Below are 25,293 nucleotides of genomic sequence, written 5' to 3' on the forward strand. Positions count from 1 at the left end.
TTATTCCTTTCATTTCGTCTATGTTTAGCAGTGCTTAGTCAAAAATAATTTCTGAATAGATGTTTGAAATTTTGGGAGATAAAAACCTCTTCAATATTATCTGATATCATTTTTTACTGATTTAAATTGGCGTTAAATTTATATTTTTCAAAAATTTTAGATAATCATAGCCAGGAATATTATTAACTATCAAATAAATTATAAATAAATATCTCAGCAGAATTTTATTATTTTATTTATTCGCTTATTGGTGAAAGTAAGAACTAAATAAGCATGATTAATATTTTTACCGAGTTTAATTTCCAAGAATCTCCAAACAAGAAACGCAAATGACGTTTACATGCGTGTCCGGCACTAAAGCGCTAAAGTGCGAATTTAACATTCAATGGGTTATTTTGTACACCCTACTGGGTAACTGAGTAATGGTGGAACCTACACTAACACAAAAATAAATTCCATTATACTTCAATAATTATTTAATTTGATACACACGTGAATAATTATATTTACATATTAATGTGGGTGCTAGATTGCTGACAGTTATTGCTAGCTAAATTATTTTAGGCCGACGGATGACTATCGATGGTCGGCGGCGTCGGCGTGTTCTGGTGCTTGCGATGGCAAGTGCCGTCTGGTGATTTCTGCTGCCACCTCATCTAGCATGGCTAGCAATGCAAGTGCCATCTGGGCGATATCAGAAGGATACGTAGGCGGGTTACCGCTTTTGCGATGTCCTGGTCATCCTTTAATCACGTCATTATCACCACTTTAGTGCCCGCACTACAGGGGGGCGCTGGTATTATCGGAAGCCAGTAAGGTGAGGTGAAACAGTGAGGCAAATGCTCCAGAAATAATATGACAGTAGTTTTAGGGAATCTCCGATTGAGCACTGTCCTACGACTCTCTTTATTTGCTTAATTACTTCATATGTATAGTAAATATTAAATTCGATACAAGTATGAATAATGATGATAACATATTAATGCGAAACGAATAAATAATTAATTACGTACAATTTTATTAATTTATAACATTTATCTATAATAATGTATTCGTTGCTATGCGAATTTATTTTTAATAAAATAATGAGTTTATTGAACCTGAATTTAGCGGTAGTTAATTTGTTGGTCCCAACAGTTCTTTATACGACCCTCTGCGTAGAATAAGAAAAGGCGAGTCTAAAAAGAAACATATGTCATAATATTATTATGGCAAATACAGAAAATAGTTGAACATTCTTTAATTGGGTAGCAATATTTATAATAGTTCGCTCGCGGATTCGTGACTATGAACATCGTTGCAGGTTTTAGTCTTAAATTTTTGACCGGTAATGTATTATATATATTTTTAGTTAGAACTTTTTCATTATTTATTTGTTTCGTTAATAATTGTGTGTAATTGCAAAAATACGCATATATACCCGAGAATGGCAACATAATTAAGATGACCTGAAGTCCTTCTTTTAGGAGGATAGTCCACCTCAAAAATGTTGACCTCCTTTATACGTTTTTTGTCATATTTTGTCCTTCTTTGTCTTCCTCAAGCAAAACTGTTTGAGATAACCATGTTTTTAGCCATCGCAGTATCATTAAATGAAAAATTCCGAATGCCATTTTCTTTTAGTTTTCATAATATGTCCTCCTCGAACAAAAATTTCCGAGATGTTATTTTTATATTTAGTGTCCTCCTTTAATAATTTCAAATTCTGGTCACCTTAGTATATTACATAAATTAATTTTCAGATAATGTATAAGAGTGATGCAATCAACATTTTCACAGAGGTGCATTCGGTATTTATCAATATTTGTTGAGCATGTAAAACAAAAGTTCATTGTAAGACGCAAGATTATAAGGCATAAATAAAATTATCAAAATTATAATTAATTTTAATTGTTGAAGACGCTAAGCTAAAAGTTAGCTCCTACCGTTAGCGTTTATGGAATAGCTAACGCTTGGAGGGGGCAAGTGTCGTTGCCGGCGGAGTTGACAGAAGCGGTGCAAAATGTCAGGCGCCGCACCGCCTCCTCTGGTGAGTCCGGCGACGGCCGGGGGGGCCGGCGTCGGCGCGGGCTCCGCCACTAACGCGTCCGACCATGTCGGACAGGTATGAACTTCCGGATACTGGCTCAGGATTTGCCTTCGTTGGCAACTTGAACGCTCCGTTTCTCTTCCATAGATCATAACCAGGCCGAGGCTTCAGGAGCTCGTCAGGGAGGTCGATCCGACCGAGCAGCTCGACGAGGAAGTCGAAGAGATACTATTGGTGATGGCGGACGACTTCATCGATAGTATCATGAACGCTGCGTGTTCGCTCGCCAAACACAGACACGTCTCCACTGTCGAAGTCAAAGACGTCCAGCTACATTTGGGTATATTATTTTTGCATGTCTTTCTGCCCATTTTCACAATTCCTTATCTGCGTTCAACCGAATATATGATATTTCAAAATCGACGAATTGTGAAAAAAGCTTCGTTAATCTATTTTTACAGAAACAGAAGATTATAAAAGCTCATAAACTAAATAAAATGCTTAGCTTAAAAAAGTTTTTTCTCGAGGTAATTGAATGGCTGCAGTCGGTATGTGAGCTATGGTACTCATCATTCCTTAGAGTATTTCACTCATGCGAAATTGTTAAAGTGCAGATTCATTGCCATAAAAATAAAACACGTGGAGTTGCTATGGAGATGATCAATCGACAACTGGCTACCTTTCAGCTTTTCCGTGTGCTACATCTTTACATTTTCCAGATCTGGCTGACGGAATCCCTTTATAGTTTAGACAAAAGTGTTTTTACCAGAAATACTTCCATCCACAACTTGGGAATAATATTCGTACATACATATTTAATATGCAGATCGCTCAGCTTCGTTATGCAGAGCAAGTCACATTAACAATTTATTGACTATATGTGTTTTGTAGGATATGCTAGTTTACAGCAGAAATCGGCTAACTTTTTTACTCATTACTTCAAAACATATTTATTTATACCAACGTTACCCCATTGATTCGAAAGGTATAAAATAATTTATTATTTAAATTAGAAAGGTTTACTGAATCTATTTATACAGAGAATATAAATAAATGCAATAAAATCTATTAATATCGTCATTGTGAAACAGAAATTTACTTCAGATTTTTGGAGAAATGCTGTTGTTTCATTTTTGATATAATGACATCAAGATTTTGATGTCAGCAATTTGAATAATGTCTTCAAAATCCAATCGATAAAAATTAAATGAGTCATTAAACCTTCACTGACGCGTAATTAATATCTGAACCGCCTTAGTAATGTTTGTCTGCATTTATAACTGCGTAAAATAATGTAAATAACGATTAAAAATATAATAATATGATATAATATTATTATGGCAAATATAAGTAATAATTTATTCTTTAATTTGGTATATGTATTTTTCTATTATTTAAAAGAAATAAAAAAATTCTTAAACTTATATTTCTACTAGCAAAATTTATCTGAGAGGCGCTAGTAAAATTATATACAGATCTAAAATGTCTATGAAACTATTTGACAGTTGCGAAACGTCCGTTTTCTGTTCATGTTTTGTTCAAACGCATACCTAACCTAGTGAAAGTTCTAAGACTAATTATAGTTTTAGAACTTTCATTAGGTCAAGTCCAAAATACAATGTAAACCAACTCATCTCTAATAAATAAGCTGAAGAAGTACAGACATTGCATCTCGCATATTGTTTCATATTTTGACTGCTCTTTGATATTACACTATCTTTTAAAAATATAATAGCTATCATTACCAATATTACTAAGACTTCTGATATGAGAGTATCGGTCAAAGTATATTCAAATCGAATTTTGTCCAATAGGAGGGCACAAAAACAGTTAACCCTTCTCAGAAGTTAATAATTCACTTCAGAAGCAATAAAATCGTGTCAGCGCCGTCGCAGTGTAACAAGCATTCCTACTGACCCTTCAGACCTTGTAGACCAAAGCTGATAATTTACGTGGAAGTTCTTGCAAAAAAAATGAAGGATTTTGAATGCTGATTTTTAAATGTAATATTTTATTTTTAGAACGCAACTGGAACATGTGGATACCTGGCTTCGGAACAGACGAACTGCGGCCTTACAAGAGGGCCACCGTAACGGAAGCCCACAGACAAAGGATGGCGCTCATTAGAAAGACTTTGAAAAAGTATTAAATCGAAACGAGCAAATTTGTATTTCCTTCAAAACGACGTTGAGTTTCAACCGATCATTTACAGACGTTCAGTTTACTCGTGTACATAGTAAAAATATCGTTGAATCGGCGAACTCTTGTCTAGGTTTTCTACACAACGTGAAAACCTTAGTGAAATGTATTTATATTTTTTTATGCAGTTTATATGTATATGTCATTCCTCGTTTGAAATATAATGTATAAATTAAACATATCTTCTTATTCTAACGAGTTGAACAAAAACAAAACAATCGGATACAAAACGTTTTTATTTATACTATCAGAACGTAGTTTTACAGTTCCTCCTTTGGAATGATTTCTAAAAGTTCCACTTCGAACGTTAAAGTGGCGCCTCCCGGTATCTTCGGTGGAGCTCCTCCGTCGCCGTAACCTAGCTCTGGCGGAATGATTAATTTCCTTAGCTCTCCTTCGCACATTCCCATTATTCCCTTATCCCAACCTTTGATCACTTGACCTTTGCCTAAGGTGAACATGAAAGGCTGATTCCTTCCTACCGAACTATCGAATTCCGTGCCGTCTGCGAGTTTACCCTGAAACAATATAGAATGTAAAATAATTAGATAAAACTTTTATAGGTTAGAATGATAAGAACAATTACCGTATAGTGCATGGCCAGCTTATCTCCGGGGCGAGCTTTTCTCGTACATTCTGCTGCTTTTCTTTTGACGCCAATTTGCAATTGAGGAGTAGCCAGAGTCAAGTAGATTACCGAAAGAAACACAGCTAATACGATGCACCACTTGCCGGCCGCCATTGTTGATCGATTCTTCACTCCAAGTGACAACTACAACTGTCATATTATTCTTTGGCCATAATTTATTTTATAATTTAAGAAATACATTAACTAAATAATAAATAATTTATTTTATATATTCATATTTGCGGAGAGCATAATAATATTTGTAATTTTATTTATTCCTTTCGGAGTAGTCAAATAAGTTTAATTGCTTTTTTTACTTTTACCAGGGTGAAAAAGTACAATATATAAGTCTAGCATTGGCATAGTTAGGGCTAATTTACACGCTGCCAATTGCTGGCATGCCAGCTGGAAGTTGACTGGAGGGTCACTGGTACGCGGCGACTGGTATTCCAAACCACTGGCGCCTTAAGGCTGATTTACACGGTGCTAGTCGGCGCGCCAGTCGAGGTTGCTAGTCACTGGATGCCAGCGACTAGCACTGTGTAAACGGATAGCTCTAGTCACTGGAGAAGCCAGTGCGCCACTGTAACACCAGTAGAATAAATATTTTTGTTTTACTGGCACGCCAGCTCCCTTTTCCACCACAATACTGTACTGGCGCAAGGTGAGTAGCGCTTTTTTGCAACAATAATTCTTTCAGTTGCTGGCACCGTGTAAACGGTAAGGCGCCAGTGGGCTGGAATGCCAGTCGTCGCGCGCCAGTGACTCGCTAGTCAACTTCCAGCTGGCATGTAAGCAACTGGCTGCGTGTAAATCAGCCCTTATAATATGAATTATAATAAAAAAATATACGCAAGTATCCGATACTCGAGTTGTCAGGTATCGGATACTTGCGTTTCGTTGTTTACGAAGGGCCCAAGGCTGTTCGTACAAAAGCAAAGTAAATATTCCATACTCGATGACTCGAGTATCGTAGCGACTTAGATGATACTAAGAATTACAGTTTGGTTATCAATCCTTATAATATGAATTTTAATAAAGAAAATATACGCTAGTATCTGATATTCGAGTCGTCGGCTATCGGATACTTGCGTTGCGTTATCCGCTCGTCTTACGGATAAATTTTGATAAAATGAAAGCTAGGCGAATGATTTTTGTAATTTTCAACTTCTTTTATTTTCTATAATTTTATAAATTCACAATTTTTTGTTTGTTCTCTATTTATTTTAGGCTCCTTACACACATATTCGTAAAATTAATGTTGTCTTTAAAAAATAGGTTTAATTTAATTTTTACTTTATAAAATTTCACATAAAAGCGTATACTACAGCTTATTTCTTCTTTACTAAAATAATCTCTCTTGGTTATTTTTCTCAAGTCACGACCGTTCAGCTATCTGGCAGCACCGCGTCGGCTTTTGACAGATGGTGCGGCGATGTCGGGCGCGGGCGTGAAGGCGGGCCCGTCGGCGGCCAACGTCTGTTGCTCGCGGTGCGTTCGAGCTCTCAAGTGGCTACCGGTGCTCTTCATTCTCACCATCGTCGTCTGGTCCTACTATGCCTATGTGGTGCAGCTATGCTTTCGTAAGTGTTCGCTCATCCTCGACGCCCGAAAGACGCCTAGCTCACTTCGTTTCTGATTTTAGTCACAGTGGAGAGCAATTTCGAGAAAGCCATCTACTTGGTGTTCTACCACTTGCTGTTTGCGATGTTCTGTTGGTCGTACTGGCAAACGGTGTTCACGGACATAGGTCGCGTTCCAGCCAAGGTTCTCACCACTAACATAACCCTAACTAGAATTAATCCTAATCCAACTTGTTCGATTTCACAGTTTAAAATACCCGAGAGCGAAGTCGAGAAGCTCTTGTCTGCCGAAAATGAAGAAGCGCAAAGAAGACTTTTGGAAATATTTGCACAAGACCTGCCCGTTTATAATAGGTATGTAATTTGTTTAATACAAATAATAGTACATTATTATGTTATATATGATTTTAATTGAATTTAAGGACAATATCCGGAGCTATCAGATACTGCGATCGATGCGTGCATATCAAGCCGGACAGGACGCATCATTGCAGCGTATGCGGCACGTGTGTCTTAAAAATGGATCATCATTGTCCTTGGGTCAACAACTGTGTCTCTTTTTACAATTACAAATTCTTCATCTTATTTCTCGGTTATGCGCTTCTGTATTGCCTTTATATAGCGTTAACCAATCTACAATACTTCATTAGATTTTGGAAGGTTTGTAATAAGTTATCTTATAAATTTTGATATTTTTAGACTATATTCAGGTACAATATACACATTATATGAGTCATTCGAAAGCAAAGGCTATATATGTAGATTAAATAAAATTTTCTAAGAATAACCAATGGGTAAAGATATTAGTGTAAGATTATTTATTAATATTTTCCTTAACTAGTGATAATTAAAATTAAAATAGTCATTCAAAAACTATTTCATGCCATTGTCATACTAACGGAGCAACAAGTTCACAAATTAAATTACTTTTTCGAGCATCATAACGCTAACAATAATTTTTGTTAACATTTATTTTATTTAATGACAAACATCGATGTATCGTTGTTTAGCACCTAAAATGTTAAATTATAAAGTAAACAAGCGAAACCTTCAGCAATGTGTGCACTCCAAAAAGCAACTCAGGACACACTGAATGGGCAGTGGGAGAAGTTCCAGATGTAGGTCAAGTGCAAGAAGTGGGAGTAAGCCAATAACCCATGTGTTTGCACATCACTATTTTTCAAAAGTTGTTCAAAAAATTGAATATACAACAGAAAAATATAAAAAAATTTTTAGAACATTACTGCAAAAAACACGTTTTTTAGGACAATTTAAATGAGCAATATATAAAATAATTGTTCCGTATAACAAATTATTTGTGCATTACTGTTGAACAGATTAGGTGCGAGCGAGCGATAACAAGCGAGTATTGGTCAGAACAGTGAACACCCCATGAATTACTCTGCAACGAATCCTTTTCCAAAGACGAAAATTTTAAGATTTACCTTAAATAAATACACAAAGAATTTATATTTATTTTCAACTTTTTAATAACTTCAAAACAAAATATTTTTAATAACTTCAAAAATCTTTATAAATAAAACCATTTAATTGTTAAAAAGACCATTTATATTTTCGAACTTTGTAGATGTTAAACAAAAAAAATAGATTTTTGATCATGAAATAATGTTTTGTGGTTTATTATTTTCTATTTCTCTATGATTTGTGATAAATATGTTTTTAAACCTAGTAGAATTTATATATACTACGTATAGTCCTTAACATATTACAAAAAAATGACTAAAATAACAACAAAAATACGAAATTTATACTTTATTCAAATGTCATTTAAATTGCTTTCAAGTGGTTTACAGACAGTATGGCGAAGTTCTCCGATCACAAAGGGTTAAACAGAACTTACCTTTAGACTTACCAATTTTTGATTCGAAAAATATGCATTTTTAATCAAAATGGCGAATAAGCACTTTTGCTCTTGACCGACTGTTTAATGGCATATATATATATTTTCTCGAAATTTTATTGTATAGTTTTCAAATATATATAATCAATGCAAAATTTCAACGTAGTTTCGAGATATTTAGTTATTTCTAAATTGACTTGTATCAATGACTAAAATGTTAAAAACTAATTTTATTTTTGATGTACACTATTTTCAATTATTGTAGAGAAATCTATAGATATTCTAAAATTAAAGACATTTAATTTTTAAATAGACTGACAGTAAAGACTAATAGTAAAGGAATATTTGGAATAGACTATTGTATAAAATTCGGCAACAATATGTTAATATTGTATATTTTATTTTATAATCAACATTATGTAAATTTAAACGCTTATTTGATGATTTTAAGTAATATGCTATTTTGTAATTAATTTTAGGGAGATCTTCAAGGAATGGGACGATTTCACATTCTATTCCTATTTTTTGTATCATTGATGTTTGCCATTAGTTTGGTATCATTTTTTGGATACCACTGCTATTTGGTTATGCAGAATAGATCAACTTTAGGTTTGTATATTGATTATTTTGAGTTTTATTTATATATTAATCTGATCTTTTATTAATATTTTATTACAGAGGCATTCAGGGCGCCTATATTTAGATCCGGATTAGACAAGAATGGATTTTCATTGGGTCGATATAATAATTTTCAAGAAGTATTCGGCGACAATCGAAAAACTTGGCTATTGCCCATCTTTACTAGGTAAGTGATTCTTTACAAAACGCCATATACCATAAACACTCACAAGTATATTCGGAATTATTAAACTAACATATTACATTAAAAAAATAATATAGTGCTGGATAGTAGTTATCTTCGATACGAAAACTTTCTATTAACATATTTTATTTTCATAGTTATTTAATTTAGTTTTAATTATTATTATATATACACACATGAGTTATCGTTTATATTTATATATGTTTAAAAATGCCTGTGAATTGTTCTCATTTATTATGAAAAGCATGAAATAACAGTCGTATAAATGGACTGGATAAATTTTTGTATAGCAACGGGGACGGTTGCGAATTCCCCGTGAGCGGAGTGCATCAACTGCGAAGGCTGACTCATATTAACGCTCCGGCATCAATCGTCGTTCAAGGAGGTTACGATTCAATGGGCACCACCCGATCAAGGTCAGACATCTGATGAAAAATGTCCATTATGTATAATTATTGCGGTGAGAATAGAAGTGCCGTTCTCGACGTGCGCACACTTGTGTTTCTGTTCAAAATAGTATGTGATAAGTATTTGTTTTCGTCAATTCCGATAGCTCAAATAAAAGGTCCATTGAATAGATTTTACATTTTTCATGTTAAATATATAAAAGAATGTTGATTCATAACTTGACATAATAATCTGCCTTAAAGTCGATGACTCATGAATAGATAGCGAGACTAAACGATAACAAATAATTGTTTGACTTACATGAAAATAGAGATAATGAGAATTGTTTATGTAATGCTGTTACCCAAGATATAGATGATACGTTCAGTTATGTTAATAATATTTTTTGCCATAAAACGTTATACTAAAGATAGCTTTGTTTGTAACATTTTAAGTATGTGTAATGAACGGAATTCATGGAATGAGATAATTTTCCATGCATTACAAATAGTATTATCTACAACCACGCCCTGAATCCACAGTGCTAAAAAAATATCAAATTTTTAAATGTAAGATATGTTTTAAAGGCCATAGCAACATAAAATGTCACAGCAGCCTTTGAAAAAAAAATACAATTTATCCATTATTCTGTGAAATGTATACGTCAAATGAAAACCTTAATTTATTGAAGAAGAGACCATAATTTTTCGGAACTTTCTAGTCCACACATACACTCGCTGGAGTGACATACATGCATCACAATACTGAACTTCGTCAATGAATTACAATGGATTTCATCTCTTCACTACTCAAAACACGAACATCAGAGAGCTGCTCCACTTTGATTAATTATGCAAGAGTGGCGGCTATTTCAAGCTACTATTGATTTACTCTTCAAACTACATGTAACACTGCTGCCAATTTACATGGCAATAGAGCAGTGTTTTGAATTTTAATTGCACTTGTAAGGTTTTCATTTAGCTCACCATAAGCTTAAAGCTCATTTTTTATTTTTTTGAGTGACACGTCAGTGTAAAGCTTTGACTTTGTGTGTGTGTGTTGTTTTAGTACTGATAAATATTTCACCATATAATGACTTTGTGATCTGCTTTTTCAATATTCATGTTGCCTTAAAACGCTAACACAAAATGAACTTTTTTAATATACATAATTTAATATTACTTAAAAGCACAACTGTTTTTGTGCATTTTCTTAAAAAAAATACTGCTGCGTTCATTGCAATGGTTCTATGGCCTTTACTAATTCAACGCGAAAAATGTTTTCGACCATCGTGGCGCATTGGGGTAACCTGTTAGGCCACGATGGTCTTAATTTATTCTAAAAAAATATAATGTTAATTACATATTTGTATTTATTAGCACTGTGGATCTATGTCAACTCTTATTTCAAACACCTTTTTATTTTTTATATGAAAAGCTCAAAGATAGGATATAGCTTGATCCATAGAATTGAAGAAAAAATATTTAAAAATACAATATTAACCAATCTGTTTTTTTTTCTCTATAATAATACAAATATAGCTAAAACGTACCATTATTAAAAAAAATATTACTCTTTTGAACAGCTTAACATATGCATTGTGCTTGTTTTATTAAATACCAGTCTATTATCCTATTATTACACATACATAGATATAACCGGATAAAAGTGTCTTCATCTTAAAGCATTTGATTAAAGTTCTCACGTGTGAGCATTAGATGCATACTCGCTTATGTTTGATGCGCTTACAATAACGATGTATCAAAGACTGAGATTATTTAAGTAGATCGTTTTTTCATATACAATAGTTGCATGATTGCTTTAAATCATGTGCAGTTTAAAAGCACTTCCCGTATGGATAAAATTTCAGTGTTTTTCATTATTATTAATATTAATTTTTGTGATAGATTAAGCGTCCGTTTTTAATACTTTATATATTATACCGTTTTCTTATGATGCTTTTACTAATTAATATTGGCGAAAATGAATTAATATTGCCTAGATAAAGTGTAATTATTAATGTTATTAAATCGATAATATTTTAACGTGTAATTCTTTATACAACAATAATAATTTTATTAATTATAGTGTATGTTTTTAAGACTTTATATTTGTTATGATAAAAGAACAATTATTTGTAATCTCGATTAATATGATATTGCAGTGTATCATTTTTTAAGCTACGCTGTAGTTAATATTGGATATGTGCAATTAACGAATAGTACAAAAAGCAATAATTAAATTAATAGATATTCAAGATTTTTTATATAGGGTGGTCCACGAGTATTTGTCTATAAGTACAAAATATAGATTTTTTACTTGTTTATAGACAATTTATGTCGCATAAACATTACCATTTTTCACTCCAAAAGTACTTGCATATAAATTTATGCTGGTGTAATTTTTGGTTATCTTCTTCTGACTTTCCTAATATATTGTATAATTGTGATTGAATGGATATATAAGATCTTCTTGTTCATGATTTTGTCAAAACATCGAACTTTCTTGCTGATTGCAATCCGCATTAAGACGATTCCTAGACTATGTCATGATTGACAAAAAATAACTCAATTTAGATTTATATGAGTATGCCATTGCAAATTTAATGAAACACAAACTATTCCAAATTTTTGCTAAATTAATAAAAATCCATTATAATATTCATTTGAGTTTGACAGCATTTCCAAATGAGTCACAATATCTTCATGCACAGTACAAGTTATGAATCCAAAAAAGATATTGTCTCTGTCAATCATACAAAACCAAAGAATATTTTTTTTGAAATAATTCAATATACCTATCACTTTTCCTTGAAGATAAATACTCAAATCATTCATGAGAGCGAAAATTGTCAGTTAAGTAAGCCAGAATTTTAGCTACATACTATGTGTATACAGTATATACTTTCCCTTTTTGTCAGAAATACTTGAAATAAAGATTCTCAATTTATATTCTGTTTTAAAACAATGGATCATAGATTCAATGATTTTGATGTCTAGAGAACAAATTCTCAGAACGCTAAAAGTTGTCAATAGTTAAACTACTTTTGAACCACTCTGTATAAAGAATAGGTGCTTCCATATTTTGTCTCAATGTTCGTTTTTTTTATGTATGTTTAAGGTTAAAGCTATATTTTATTTATATATTTTTATAATGAAATTTTGTTATGTTTTAATAATATTTTTTTATATATTTATTATAACAAAATTTCATGCTTCGCCAATTTATTTTATATTCGTTTTGCTTAAATTTTTAGTAGCTTGTTTTTTCTGTTCTTAGCGGTTATCCAGATATTTTAGAGAATGAATCAACAAGCCTCTATCCAGCGAGAAATCTACCAATTCCACAGATTGTATAGTAAAATAACTATTGTAATAGATGAGTTTTATTCATTTTCGCAATACGTCAATGATCGAAAGCGGTACTTAATACATCGTTGTTAATCCATATATAGTGAAAAGACTTGCGTCTAGAACACCAATATAATATTTGACTGATACAATTATTGTCTTGTCTAATAAGTAGTTAGAGCAGTGTTAATAATTCAATAGTCACAAACGAACAAAATCACTACGGTTGTGTATTTAAAAGTAGTGTGTTTACCATTTTTTTTATTCGCCTTATCCATCGATGGTTTTAAAATACATTTGTGCTACTTTAAACAGTGCCGTTATTATATTAATAAACATTAATATATAATACAATAAATTTACAAATTTTTATACATATGTTTAGCAATAAATAGCCATATGTTATCATAAACTTTTTTAGTTTATCTTATAGACAAATAGACAGAGGGTGTAGGATGTTTTTTATGGCAAATAATGAACAAGTTCGTTACAATGTTATTTTTTTTATTATTTATACATTATCAGGCGTTTCACAAATTGTTACAAAATGAATAAATATATTTATGTAAGTTAGAAATATGGTAACATTTATAATTTATTTTTTATACATTTTTTAATTTCTATTCAACGCATTTTTGTTTATTTTCGTGTAACTTATTCTTCGGTTTATTCCATTGTGTTAAATATTATTTTACGTTAAGTGTACAAAAATCATTGCATTATATTATATACATATATATAGCTTGCACAAAGTGTTGTGAATTTGTGCCGACTGATGTAAGAGATTAGGAATTATTGCATACATAATAATATGTCAGTACTTTTCAAGTTTAATATTATATAATTTAATTTAATGCACATTTACACTTATAAAAAGAAACGATTATAAGAATATAAAATTAATTTTTATCTGAAAACATGTTTTAATTGACCCTCGCATTTTATCCGCTATTCCAAAATTACACACTCAAGCTTGATCATCATAGATGTTATTATTTTAAATAGAAAATGTTGTAATTGCGTCGTAAGAGCAAAATGTTTTACTTATTATTTTTGGTTATTCTTTATTTAAAAGCAATAAAACTACTATCCATCACATAATACACTTTTGATTTACTTTGTACCACAGGCATTTTGTCGCTTTTTCTAATATACTTGTCGGTTCATATGTAAACGTTATTTCAATGTAACAATAAGTATTGTATAATAGAAATTATTGTTACCGAATACTAAATGCTTTAGGTTTTGTATTGTCGACTAATATAGAATTCCCGATCTATATATTTTAATTACTGTCAATTTTCATCAATTAATCTTTTTTACATTCTTTACTTCTGCTTTAAATTAAATTAGCGTTTTAAGTTTTAAAGGCACAAAGCTTAAATTTTTGATCATAAATAATTGAATGCTGGAAATAAATTAATTATTAGTTAAATAAAAAAACATGATTTTTATACATATGATATTTAAATTAGATATAAAAACACGTCTATGGCAATTAGTGCCTATAATTACTTCCAGTATTCAATTCATTATAATATACGAAGACTCCAAAGCAAGAATATGTTAACTAACATAAACGTAGTCTAGAGATATTTATAAATGTGCAGATTATCCTGTAATTCATAAAAAAATAGGTGGATATAAAATTTAATGTATTTTCATCTTTAATATACCTATTACTTAAATTTTTGATATAAAACTTCAACTGAAACATTTCAAAATATTATGTTTAATGATACGTAAAGGCATTTAAATTAATATCAAATAGTTAACTGCGGTTTTATAAAAGGCATATATGACATAAGCTAAAATGTTTTTATCATTGTTTTTTGATAAAATAAATTAATTACCTAATTCTTTTACAGATTCATGAAACAGATTATTTTTTATCCTATAACTAACATACAACACCAAATGTTGAAACACATATGGCAAGAACAATTTAATATATGCCGTATATGGAATATTTGGCTCCTAGAGAAAGTACAATTAGTTACTTAGCCGTTTTCATTGAAAAGAACAAATTAAACTTAGTGTTGTATATTTACTATTTTTTGCAATATATGTCGGTTAACATTTTTTTGCCTTGGAGTCTTCATATATGTAATATATATTTTTGATTCCGTATTTATATAGTAATGTTGTTCAAAAATTAACCAAACATTATTCAGAAAAGGGCTAATTATATTCTCGCCCCAAAATATCCCTGACGAATCTGGGCAATACTATTAAAAAAATCTGGAGTGAGCCACAGTTTTGTGAATTATTTCAACGAAATCAGCTTTCTCTGTGTTTCTGGATTTATTCTGTTTGAGTTCTTAACGCAAATTCTTCGCTCAATGAGGCTTGAAACACATTTGCGTTGAACAGGATACAAATGCAACTATCACGATTGCTCGGCGACGACTGAAGGTTTGCACAGACGTGAAAATATTATTTTTTATTAAATCTTGTACAAATGAGTGTGAGTTTAATGAGAACCTCAATATATTTTATGTCTTGTAATCTATTGAACAAAAAATTTACAAAAAGACAGTTTTTCACTTAAAGCGCTTAACCTTTTGAGTAGTGACTTAATTTATACACATTTGTTAATATATACCTAAGAGTGAGCTAATTTTACGCATTCATAGTAAATTAAAGAAAAATATCAGTGATTCACGGCGTTTTATTGCTTTGATTTATTTTACTACTAGCTGCGCACAGTGAGATACATTCCCTTTCGCTCGCTCGCGTGTTAAGTGACATGAGTGAGTGAGAAGAAGTGGGCTTGCAGAACGCATGTAATGCATGCTCTTATCTCTCACTCACTCTCGTCATTTAACATGCGAGTGAGCGAAAGGGAATGTATTTCACCGTATGCGCCTGATTAGTACGTTTTAATAATTTATTTTAACACTTCTATTATTAAATTTTATTAATTCATTTTTTTTTTAATTTTAAATTAATTCAGAGGCTCTTAATATTTTTTTATAAAATTAATATAAAACATTTTTTGTTATGTTCATTTATTTCGTACTCTTTAATTTATTGGTATTATTTTATATAGTAATCATATACATTAAATCGAATTAGAAATGAATTATATAAATATCAGTTATATATGTAAATATATAACTATCTATGGTACCTTAAAACAGTAGTATATGTACAGCGATACCGCTCAAAAGGTTAAAAAGTGAATGAATAACTAAAAAATTGCACCACCTGCTGCAACTTTTCGTCGGATCCGAACCTCTTTTTCAAATTTTTTTAAATCACTGAAAACGAAGATAACCGTTGGACGGACAGTATGGAGCATTGTCATGTTTCGATAAAACACCTGTTCTTGGAAATCTGCGTCGTTTTAATTTGATTACAGGACGAAGATGTTTCTTGAGATATGAGTATGTCCTACTGATAAGCATGTTCTTGATGCTCCAAAATTACCACTCATTCATCGCAAAATGGAAGCAGAAGGTTGTGTGCGGAATCTCTTCTTTAAAGTGCTCTAATAGTGCCTGAGTCATCAAATTCACTATGTGGACTATTACTCGTCAATTTGCCTTCAATCACGCTATTTCGGAACTTTCTAGTCCACTCGTACACTTGCTTGATTGACAGACATGCATCACCGTACTGAACTAAATTATTAACTGTTAAGCTATTGCTGTGCATTTGAGTTGCATGCATAGATTCCTACTGCCACCTGTTAGCCACTATAAACAATAGTAACACTGCTGCCAATTTAGCTACAATAGAGCAAGTACTATGAATTTTTAACTATATTAGTTTACCATAGTTCCAATTGATAATAATTTTACTGTATCATATCTAATATTTGATCAAGTTGTAGTCTATTATAAATTCATAAATTGTTAGTAAGTATGGGAGTTTTGCTTATGAATTTTCTTGATAACTTGTAACGAATTCCGAAACCATTGGCAGCATGGGAGACGGCGTGAATTATCCGCAGCGCCACATAGAAGAGGACGCCGAGCTGCTGCTCGACACCGACAACTGGTCCGACACTCCGCCTTTCTCCACTGCGTCCACCTCGCTGCTTTACGAACAGTGAACGTTGAAGTTGTGTGAATAGTTTATAAATTTTATACGTAAGTAAGGACGTGTCGAACGGTGCTCCGCATCTAGTCATATAGATAGCAGCAGAGTTTTACCATTCCTATAGCCTGTTAGTTATTAATTTTCGTGTTACATTTAAATCGATCATGCACAACTGCTTTGATTTGGTGTTGAACAAAATATGCAACGATCTTCCATTTGTGTACTTGTTGTTGGATCACATTTTTATGCACTTTGATGATTTTTATTACACAGTATCAACTAAGTATGTACATTTTTAATATTATATTACTATAACACAACGAAGGTTTCAAATTGATTTAATTACCTAGGCTCTATACTTAAATAGTGCATTTTGCCTAATGTTCCTTTTACTTTTAAGTAACTAGATTTCATCATGAATTTTATATTTTAAATTATATGAGGCTGTGTGAGCTTTTAATCTATTGTATATGTTAGTAATTAGTACAACATTTTTATTCCACACCTGTGAACTCGTGTTAATACATATAAAATGACAATTGATTTCAATATATATTAACAAACAGCAGATAAAATTGAGGTGGGGCATAAAGGTGTTTTACCTATTATATAATTCTTTTCGATCCTTTTCTTAGCTATATAGTTTTTCTAAATGTGCAATGATTGTTGTCGATAGAGTGGTAATATGGACCAGATAAGTATTGCAATGATTTACTATTGTGATAATTGATGTGTATTAATATGGATAAAGTATATCGATATCAATTTATTATTTACATTATTCGCAAATATCATTCTTAACAAATATAATATTTGGAATATTGAAATATGTAGTTTTATAACCAAGTGTGATGTTATATTTTTAATATTAATTTTACATGAAAAACTATATGAATACTGGAAATAAAATATGTGCCAAGTGCCATATATGTTTTAATTTATTTGTAATAATTTGTAACACAGTTTTATTCAAATTTAGTTATAATATATAATTAAAAAATGGTTTCATTATAAAAGCGACAAGTGCCAAGGTTTCGCTGATCATGAAGATATAATATTAAAAAATTCGTGGCACTTATTTTGTTTCTAATATTCATATGAATAATACAAATAAGGCAATATGAAGACCATAAAAATGCTAAAATTAGTTTTTAGATCAACCAGTAGAATTTAAACAATTTTATAAAAATCTATTTACATGAACAAAAGGATAAATTTACATATTGACTGAAGTTGTTATTGACATTCAATCTTTAGAAACGTTTTTGATTTATATTTTTTTATATTTTCGTGCCAAAAAGGTGGTTTATATTCCTATTGTTAAAATGAATAGTGACAAAGAATAGATTTTAAAATTTGCAGTAAATATTTTAGTCAATATCATATATCAAATTCGGACTCTTAATAAACATTCCAGATGAATTTGTTGAGAATATATAAATACAACAAATTTCCGCATTTAAAAAGAGATAAGAATGTATGACAGTTGGATTTATATTTAGTTACTTATGTAATGTATTTATTTTTTTATGTATATTGTTAAAATAATCATTAATTGTTTAAATATAAATAGATAATTACAGAGTGCCGCTATCTTCCTTTAAAATATTGTAGCTTTGTATCTTATTTGCCATTGAAATAATAAATATTATGACGTATACAAATATAAATTGATTATATATTTTTAAGATTAATAAAAATGTGTAAGACTTCTCTTGGTATATTTATTTCTAAGAAATGATAAAAAGAATCTTATTTAATCACTTTATTATAAAAAATAATAATAATTGAACAATCGTTAGAGTATTGTAAATAAAAATACTGAATGTAAAGAACAGGAACATAATTAAATTTTACTTGACAAGATTAATTCTTTGAAATTATCGGCCTTATTACTAGCTGAGGTATATAATTTTTTGAAGAGCGCTACGAGATTAGCTTCCTTTTCCATTTGTATAGCAATTTTATGAGCGCGCATAGTTATCTCTTTGCTGATTCCGGCTAAACGAGCAGCGTTAAAACCGTACGACTTGGGACAAGCTCCGTCGGCCAATTTGTACAAGAACGTGACCGTTTCCTGAGTTACTGAATCTCCATTGTCGGCTTCAGACTCCTCCGTTTCAACCATACATGCCTAAATAAATAAAAAACAATTTTTAAAGTTTGTATCGCTAAACTCTCAAATGTTAATACAACATTGATAGCTGTATTATATTGCTGAAGAATTTGAATTCTCACATGGATTTCAAAGGCAAATTGAGAGCGATAAATAAAATTCGTCACACTACTAATAAACCTTGAACAAGTCGAAAAATGTATTTAGCGACCGTTTGACACCAAAAGGAGATAGCAATGTTTTTCAGAACCACTTTAAATGTTTTAAAAATATAGAAAGCACGAGTTTATTAATTTAAATTCTGATTAGTCACATGTTTCTGAGTGCATTCGAAACCCCTTCCCTTCAGAACATTCTTATTGATTTTTAAGATTGGTATTTAAATATGAATGGTTCTCTTATGGTAAATTCTATGTCATGAATACAAAAGCTAGTTAATTCATAAAGATGAAATAATGTGTATACCATATGAGCTAATGAGACGTTGGTATTTTTTTTAAAGTCTTCGACCAATGTGTGGTAATGAGTCGAAAACATTGTTCTACATCCTCGGCCGCTTAATTCGTCAACTACAGCGGCAGCTATGGCTGTGCCGTCATATGTTGAAGTACCTCTACCTAAAATTTAATATTGTACAAATTAAGTATAAATCCATTGATTCAAATCAAATACTTAACTTACCTAATTCGTCGAGTAATACCAATGAATGAATAGTTGTATGTTTTAAAATCGCCGCAGTTTCACTCAATTCAACAAGGAAAGTCGATTGACCTGCCATTATATCATCGTGTGCACCGAGTCGAGTAAATATCCTATCAACGATTGTCAAGGAACATTCGGATGCTGGTATATGACAACCCTATAATTAAATATTGAATTATAATTATATTATATATAAGTGTTGCCTTCTAAAACCATACAACTTACAATCTGTGCCATGATAGTCAAAAGTCCAAGTTGTCGCATCAGAGTAGATTTTCCGCCCATATTCGGACCGGTCAACAGAATCAAAGAAGAATCGCCAGTTTCGTTCAGATTGGTATCGTTCGGAATGAAATCCACTGAGCATGGAACACAGGGATGCTTTCCGTCTTTGATGCTTATGAACGGCTAAATAAAAAAGTATTAGTATTAAATATAAAATATAAAACATTCTATCAAATGATTTACCTTTCTTGTGTCGCTGATTACGTCAAAAACGGGTATGCAAACGTCTCCAGAAAGCAGTCTCGAATATTCCGATAACGATATCAATACGTCCAACATTGCAATGCTATTTACGGCTCTTTGCCATTGGTTGTACGATTGACTGAACTTTTCGAAAATCCTACGGCTTAAATCTTTCAACACGTCACGTTTCTGATCTTCAGCTGCTATCATACGAGCCAAGAGCTCCTACGGATTATAAAATTATGATTAGAAATTAATCAATACGAAGCAAGTCAAACGTCTGTCAAACCTTGGTCTCTGATGTACTAAATCTTTTATATCCTTTTCTTGTTCCTTCTAAAGAATATCCGTGTCCTGCTCGCCCAGCTTTACTTTCAGGTACTTCGAGTTGGAACCGTTTCTTATCACTACCAAAATACGTAACCTATTTCATTTAAAAAAATAATTAAAACATATGAAATGTCTGTAATGTGAATCAATTATACAGGTGATTTGTAAATCACTTTACTATTTAAAAAAGTAGTACTAAGCATTTTAAAATATAGAACAAAATATTTCTATTAATGCCTTTTATTCGTTGCTTCCATGCCAAACATGCTGCGCTTTCATTTTTTAATATGCAATTCATATTAGTGTAAAAGACTTTCCTACTAAATATCATTTTTTAAATAGTAAAGCTATTTGTGTACCATCTTGTATTAAAACAAACCCGGCAGTTGAAGTGTTTCTCTTGAGTTTTCAAATAATCTTGAAGCTCTTCGTTGATTTCAGCGATATCTTTTAATGCATGATCATATTCAGAATCAACGCCCTTTTCAGGAAGAATAATTCCTTCTTTTTCAGCCAATTTATGATCAAAGGCGCCCTATTTAAATACAAGTCATTAAAAAGAAAATATTATGTAATTATTTCATATAAATACCTTGAAAAACTGCAGTGTTTCAGTATAATCTGGATATAATCCATTAGGTGCTACTCCGGTGATTCTATTGATCAAAGCTGAGTCGCATTCATCAAACTGACTAACAGCATTTCGAGCAGCTTGGAAACCATTCAACAGCGATATAAAATCTAAAACTTTCCGTTTAGAATACGCTTTATCTTCGTATAAAATGGCTCTGCTATCAGGATGATTCTTAGACCGATTCAAGTTTCCGAGTGAATGTATTCTATAATTCATATTATAATAAAATGTATAATGATTTTGAAATATATATTTAAATACATTAAATACAAGTAAGTACTTTGCTAAGAATCTCTCCATATCTGGTAAGGTGTTAAGAATAGATCTCACATCTTGAACTATATGTTGATTGTTGAGTAGGAATGTTATAGCAACTTGACGTTCTTTTATGGTGTCAACGTTACAAGAAGGCGAGCATACCCATTGATGTAGTAAACTGAAATTGCAAAATTATTAAAAAAAATCAGTAAGTGTCATTAAATGAGGATTTTAATTACCGTTTTCCCATTGGAGTGACGCAATGATCCAGCTTCGATAGCAAAGATAGATCTTCTCCTACTATCTTCAAGTTCATAATTGTCGAAGCATCTAAAACCATATTACTCGGCAAGTCTGATTTGGTATTGTTTATTTTTGGTAACGTTTTACTTTCGGGCGGTTGGTAAATGTCAAATTGAGACATTTCCATAATCTGGATGTCTAGAAGAGAATCTTTTAGGTACCAGATACAAGCTCCGAGTGCTTTTATAGCTAGATCGCAATTATTAGCTGGCGTTAAACCGAGAGAATCGGCTGAAATAAATATTTATATAAATTATTTAACAAGTAATAGAACACAATATTCCACAAATTAACTGATCAATTATTTTTCCATAACACTTTTTATGATTAGGTATGTTTCTAATAAAACTAGCTAAGAATCTGAAATCCAGAATGGAAAAACAGGAAGAAAATAATTTCGTGATAAATATAAACTAATACACCACTACATTACCTTCACTCAACATTGGTTTAAAACCCTCAGGCCAATTGACGCCAGATTCTTTATGGTAATAGTTTTCTGCCATCGATTTTAAGGTCTGCGCAGCAGACCAAAATTGCTTTACCGGAGTTAAGAATTCTTTACGTGCCGACATACACGCCACTCTCAATACCTTATTCATTCTTTCTGTGATCATGTTGCGCTCAAGCAAAACCTATTAAAAAAATACTTTTATATAAAAGTTAAAAATACAATACAACAAATTAAGATTTTTATGTATACCAAAGACGGCGGATAATGCGCCAGAGTTGTAAGCAATTTAGAAGAATGCCTATCGTCATCAAATTGACCGATATGAAACACTCCAATGGATGTGTCGATGAAGCATATTCCATACTTGCTACAACCTGCTCCTAAATCCTATAAAAATGTTATTATTTTAAAGTATATTTATTGAAATCATATACTATTTTACTAACCGATTCTGAAATGGCAAGCATATAATTTAAATTTGCTCCGGTCGGTCCATTATCTTGAAGTCCGCATACTTCCGTGCCTTTGCAAGTAATTTGGCAAATCTCTCTTCGTACGGCTTTTTCTTTGGTCAATAATCCCACTAAAAATGAAATACATACACAAATTAAAATAATAGGAAATTAATTTTAAATAAATATAACTTTTTGTCTGTACTTTTTTTGATTCTCTCCTGCATCATTTCAGGTGTCTCTGTTTGTTCTACACGTGCAACTTTATATCCTTTTTGCACTAAGAGGCTAGCCATTCTTGCATAAGCAGTCTCAGGGAATCCTGAGTGAGCATAATCTCCCTAAAATATATAAAAATTATATGTAAAAAGGTGGGTTGACTACGGGTGTCACTCTCAACGGTCCTTTTCAGTCTAAGCAGCGTTTCTCAAAAAATAAATTTAGTGAAAGACAAGAGTTTTAAAAAGTGCCATTGGTGAACTATTATCACAATAAAGTTTGATTTTATATAACAGTGTTGCGATTTTTATAGCAGATCTTTATATCTACGTGTTTTACGGTAAATAGTGAATAAAAATAATAATTGAAATCCAATGTAAATAGAGGGCGCTAGAAATATTTTAACAAATATATGCGCGAAAATCGCCAGCTTTTATGTAATAGACCCACAGATTAAGTGTGTAAAATAAATTTAATTTTGACCTCACTATTCACCAGCCAGTTTTAAAAAGTAAACAGCTGTGCAAAACCACATTAAATTATAATTTTACTGTCCATGGGTTCAAAATAAGCTTTGTAAACAATTTGTTGTATTCGGAAAGTAAATAACAAATGTGATTTGTTCACGAGTTATGAATTGTTAACACTATCCTTCCTACAAGCGTGAAACCAGAATGAGTAATTTCCTCGTCTATGTTGATAGGATCTTGCAGCAAAGGTTATATGGACTAAAAGGTGGATAGTTTAAGAAATTGGATTCAACAAATGTAGAAATGAGTTGTAGCTTAATTTTACCTGATGGACATTTTACCATTTGGGAAACGCTGGCTTAGAGCCATATTATTACAATATAATATTACATACTTTCATGTACGTAAATCCAAGCTCTGTAACACCGACAGAAGCATCCATGTGGAAGAGTTCGTAAAACTTGCCAACTTTGAAGAACAACACGCAGTCATAGTGAGCCGATTTAATTTCCCACCATTGTTTGTGAGCCTGAAATTTAATAATAAAGTTGAACAATGGACATAATGAATTATAATGCATAATTCCATCTTTGCCGGTTTGTTTTAAATTCTGAATTACTAAAATAAATTACTAAATGCGGAGGAAAAAAAAACTTGCCTAATGAGTCACATGCTATCGACATCTCTTGAGGTTTGCTCAAATAAATTTATAAATTTGTAAATTTATAAAAATTAAATAATTTCAAAGAATTAAAGGTGTTTACAATTCTCGCCACCGCAGCGCTGCCGTCGATTTATAATAGAATTATACGAGCAAATCTCCATCTTTTGTATGGCAGAACGTTTTTAACAATTTACACAGAATGTTCAACACATACTCTTAACTTATATGAATTGAACTTTTTTTAGATATAAATTAACATGTTCGTTATCTGTTATGAAGAAACAGGATAAGTTAATGTATAAAAAAACAATCATTAATTCATTATAATCAATGCGGCACACGGATGTTGTATGAAAATTTTTTGAACGCAGCAAAGGGTTCAAGTACTTTTATTTTTCTACTTAATCAAATTGTTTTTGGACATTTATACAATACCGGAGTTTGATCTTTTCTAAAATCAGCTGGTATATAAAGGGTTTTCGGATCATAATCTGGATGATCGGTTTTCCTTCTCTCGGCGTCTCTGATATTTTCAGGCTTCAACCAATCCAGCCGGCAATGGAGCCAATTGCCGTCGCTTTCTTCAGCAGCAGATTTAAGCTCATCGTTGGCTCTATTTTCAGAAGAATTATCCTTCTTAAGTTTCTTACTGTTCGGTGTTCTAGTGCTAGACGGAGAAGACGTCTTTCCTTCATACTTAAAGCTGCTTTCCAATCGATTCTTGGTATTATTTTTATCTATTATTAAAATACTGATTAGTTATATTTAACTTGAATTAAGCTATATCGCATCTAGTAAGGCATACCTGTTACTTTACCTATATTTTCTGCATTCGAATCATCAGAATCTTCGGAAATCAATCTAATCCTCTTTCTTTGTGGAGTAACTAATATTTCTTCTTCGTTTTCAGAATCAGATTTGACTGTTGATTCTTTTGCAATTTTTGGTGCAGGTTCTTTGGATTTCACAGGTGTTTTCTTTGCTACTTTTTTTGCTGGCTCTGTTACAAAATTTTGAATAGACTCTGTTGTGACACAAATTTAAGTTTATTAAATGTTTGCGATGTATTGATTGACAGAACGCGTGTTAACGAATGGTACATTACCTGGAGATTTTCTTTTGGCTGAAGCTGAGGCTGGTGATTTGTTAAAATAATTGAAAATGGTGTTGGGAGTTCCGACACTTCGACGAGCCATGATCGCTATTTGGCGCGAAGCTCGATTCGTTATAGTGATAGTTGGCCCTGAGCTACAATGTATTGAGCATGTGCAAGCTGACATTTGTTTTATTTTAGCAATGTTCTTTAAATTAGATTG

The 25,293-nt window shown here is 31.7% G+C and overlaps 4 protein-coding genes across 9 annotated transcripts; 2 read left to right on the forward strand and 2 right to left on the reverse strand.

Moving 5' to 3' along the window:
* Positions 1–1,945: 1,945 nt before the first annotated feature.
* Taf12 (TATA-box binding protein associated factor 12) lies at positions 1,946–4,405 on the forward strand. Of its 2 annotated transcripts, none has more exons than XM_088203903.1 (3): positions 1,946–2,029; positions 2,177–2,369; positions 4,051–4,405. In XM_088203903.1, the coding sequence occupies exons 1-3, from the start codon at positions 2,003–2,005 to the stop codon at positions 4,176–4,178; spliced, it is 348 nt and encodes a 115-aa protein (XP_088060029.1). In that variant the 5' UTR covers positions 1,946–2,002; the 3' UTR covers positions 4,179–4,405. The 2 variants fall into 2 exon arrangements, with proteins under 2 accessions (XP_088060029.1, XP_088060028.1); XM_088203902.1 differs by having other exon boundaries at positions 1,948–2,104.
* Positions 4,406–4,446: 41 nt separating this feature from the next.
* Positions 4,447–5,034, reverse strand: LOC148226448 (peptidyl-prolyl cis-trans isomerase FKBP2). The gene is made up of 2 exons (XM_088203904.1): positions 4,815–5,034; positions 4,447–4,746 (listed from the first exon to the last, which is right to left on the reverse strand). Exons 1-2 carry the CDS (start codon positions 4,968–4,970, stop codon positions 4,489–4,491), a joined length of 414 nt encoding a protein of 137 aa, XP_088060030.1. The 5' UTR covers positions 4,971–5,034; the 3' UTR covers positions 4,447–4,488.
* A 1,223-nt stretch (positions 5,035–6,257) lies between these two features.
* Positions 6,258–18,620, forward strand: LOC148226449 (palmitoyltransferase ZDHHC2-like). 4 transcript variants are annotated; one of them, XM_088204537.1, is made up of 8 exons: positions 6,258–6,439; positions 6,502–6,623; positions 6,687–6,793; positions 6,862–7,099; positions 8,780–8,909; positions 8,979–9,105; positions 9,414–9,539; positions 12,790–13,777. In XM_088204537.1, exons 1-8 carry the CDS (start codon positions 6,292–6,294, stop codon positions 12,866–12,868), a joined length of 1,077 nt encoding a protein of 358 aa, XP_088060663.1. In that variant the 5' UTR covers positions 6,258–6,291; the 3' UTR covers positions 12,869–13,777. The 4 variants fall into 4 exon arrangements, with proteins under 4 accessions (XP_088060663.1, XP_088060664.1, XP_088060665.1 ...); XM_088204538.1 differs by lacking the exon at positions 12,790–13,777 and adding an exon at positions 10,232–10,787; XM_088204539.1 differs by lacking the exons at positions 9,414–9,539; positions 12,790–13,777 and adding an exon at positions 16,791–18,620.
* Positions 18,621–18,657: 37 nt separating this feature from the next.
* On the reverse strand, positions 18,658–25,231 carry Msh6 (DNA mismatch repair protein Msh6). Of its 2 annotated transcripts, none has more exons than XM_088204502.1 (18): positions 25,083–25,231; positions 24,795–25,001; positions 24,413–24,714; positions 23,708–23,842; positions 22,830–22,965; positions 22,619–22,755; positions 22,422–22,559; positions 22,152–22,353; positions 21,655–21,949; positions 21,438–21,593; positions 21,116–21,362; positions 20,903–21,058; positions 20,483–20,617; positions 20,194–20,418; positions 19,951–20,133; positions 19,705–19,882; positions 19,489–19,640; positions 18,658–19,041 (listed from the first exon to the last, which is right to left on the reverse strand). In XM_088204502.1, the coding sequence occupies exons 1-18, from the start codon at positions 25,171–25,173 to the stop codon at positions 18,754–18,756; spliced, it is 3,363 nt and encodes a 1,120-aa protein (XP_088060628.1). In that variant the 5' UTR covers positions 25,174–25,231; the 3' UTR covers positions 18,658–18,753. The 2 variants fall into 2 exon arrangements, with proteins under 2 accessions (XP_088060628.1, XP_088060627.1); XM_088204501.1 differs by having other exon boundaries at positions 24,783–25,001.
* Positions 25,232–25,293: the final 62 nt, after the last annotated feature.

The sequence above is a fragment of the Plectrocnemia conspersa genome, unplaced genomic scaffold, assembly GCF_051122295.1.
Source record: "Plectrocnemia conspersa isolate PC_06_02 unplaced genomic scaffold, ASM5112229v1 ptg000014l, whole genome shotgun sequence".
Lineage (NCBI taxonomy): Eukaryota > Metazoa > Arthropoda > Insecta > Trichoptera > Polycentropodidae > Plectrocnemia > Plectrocnemia conspersa.

Coding starts and splice junctions, on each gene's coding strand:
- Taf12 (XM_088203902.1), top strand. CDS start 2,003: ATGTCAGGCGCCGCACCGCCTCCTCTGGTGAGTCCGGCGACGGCCGGG. Junction 2,105..2,176: donor CGTCCGACCATGTCGGACAG/GTATGAACTTCC, acceptor TCTCTTCCATAG/ATCATAACCAGGCCGAGGCT. Junction 2,370..4,050: donor AGACGTCCAGCTACATTTGG/GTATATTATTTT, acceptor TTTTATTTTTAG/AACGCAACTGGAACATGTGG.
- LOC148226449 (XM_088204537.1), top strand. CDS start 6,292: ATGTCGGGCGCGGGCGTGAAGGCGGGCCCGTCGGCGGCCAACGTCTGT. Junction 6,440..6,501: donor TGTGGTGCAGCTATGCTTTC/GTAAGTGTTCGC, acceptor TTCTGATTTTAG/TCACAGTGGAGAGCAATTTC. Junction 8,910..8,978: donor GCAGAATAGATCAACTTTAG/GTTTGTATATTG, acceptor ATTTTATTACAG/AGGCATTCAGGGCGCCTATA.
- Msh6 (XM_088204501.1), bottom strand. CDS start 25,173: ATGGCTCGTCGAAGTGTCGGAACTCCCAACACCATTTTCAATTATTTT. Junction 24,715..24,782: donor AAATATAGGTAAAGTAACAG/GTATGCCTTACT, acceptor TTTTAATAATAG/ATAAAAATAATACCAAGAAT. Junction 20,134..20,193: donor TAATCAGCGACACAAGAAAG/GTAAATCATTTG, acceptor TTTTTTATTTAG/CCGTTCATAAGCATCAAAGA.
- LOC148226448 (XM_088203904.1), bottom strand. CDS start 4,970: ATGGCGGCCGGCAAGTGGTGCATCGTATTAGCTGTGTTTCTTTCGGTA. Junction 4,747..4,814: donor AGCTGGCCATGCACTATACG/GTAATTGTTCTT, acceptor ATATTGTTTCAG/GGTAAACTCGCAGACGGCAC.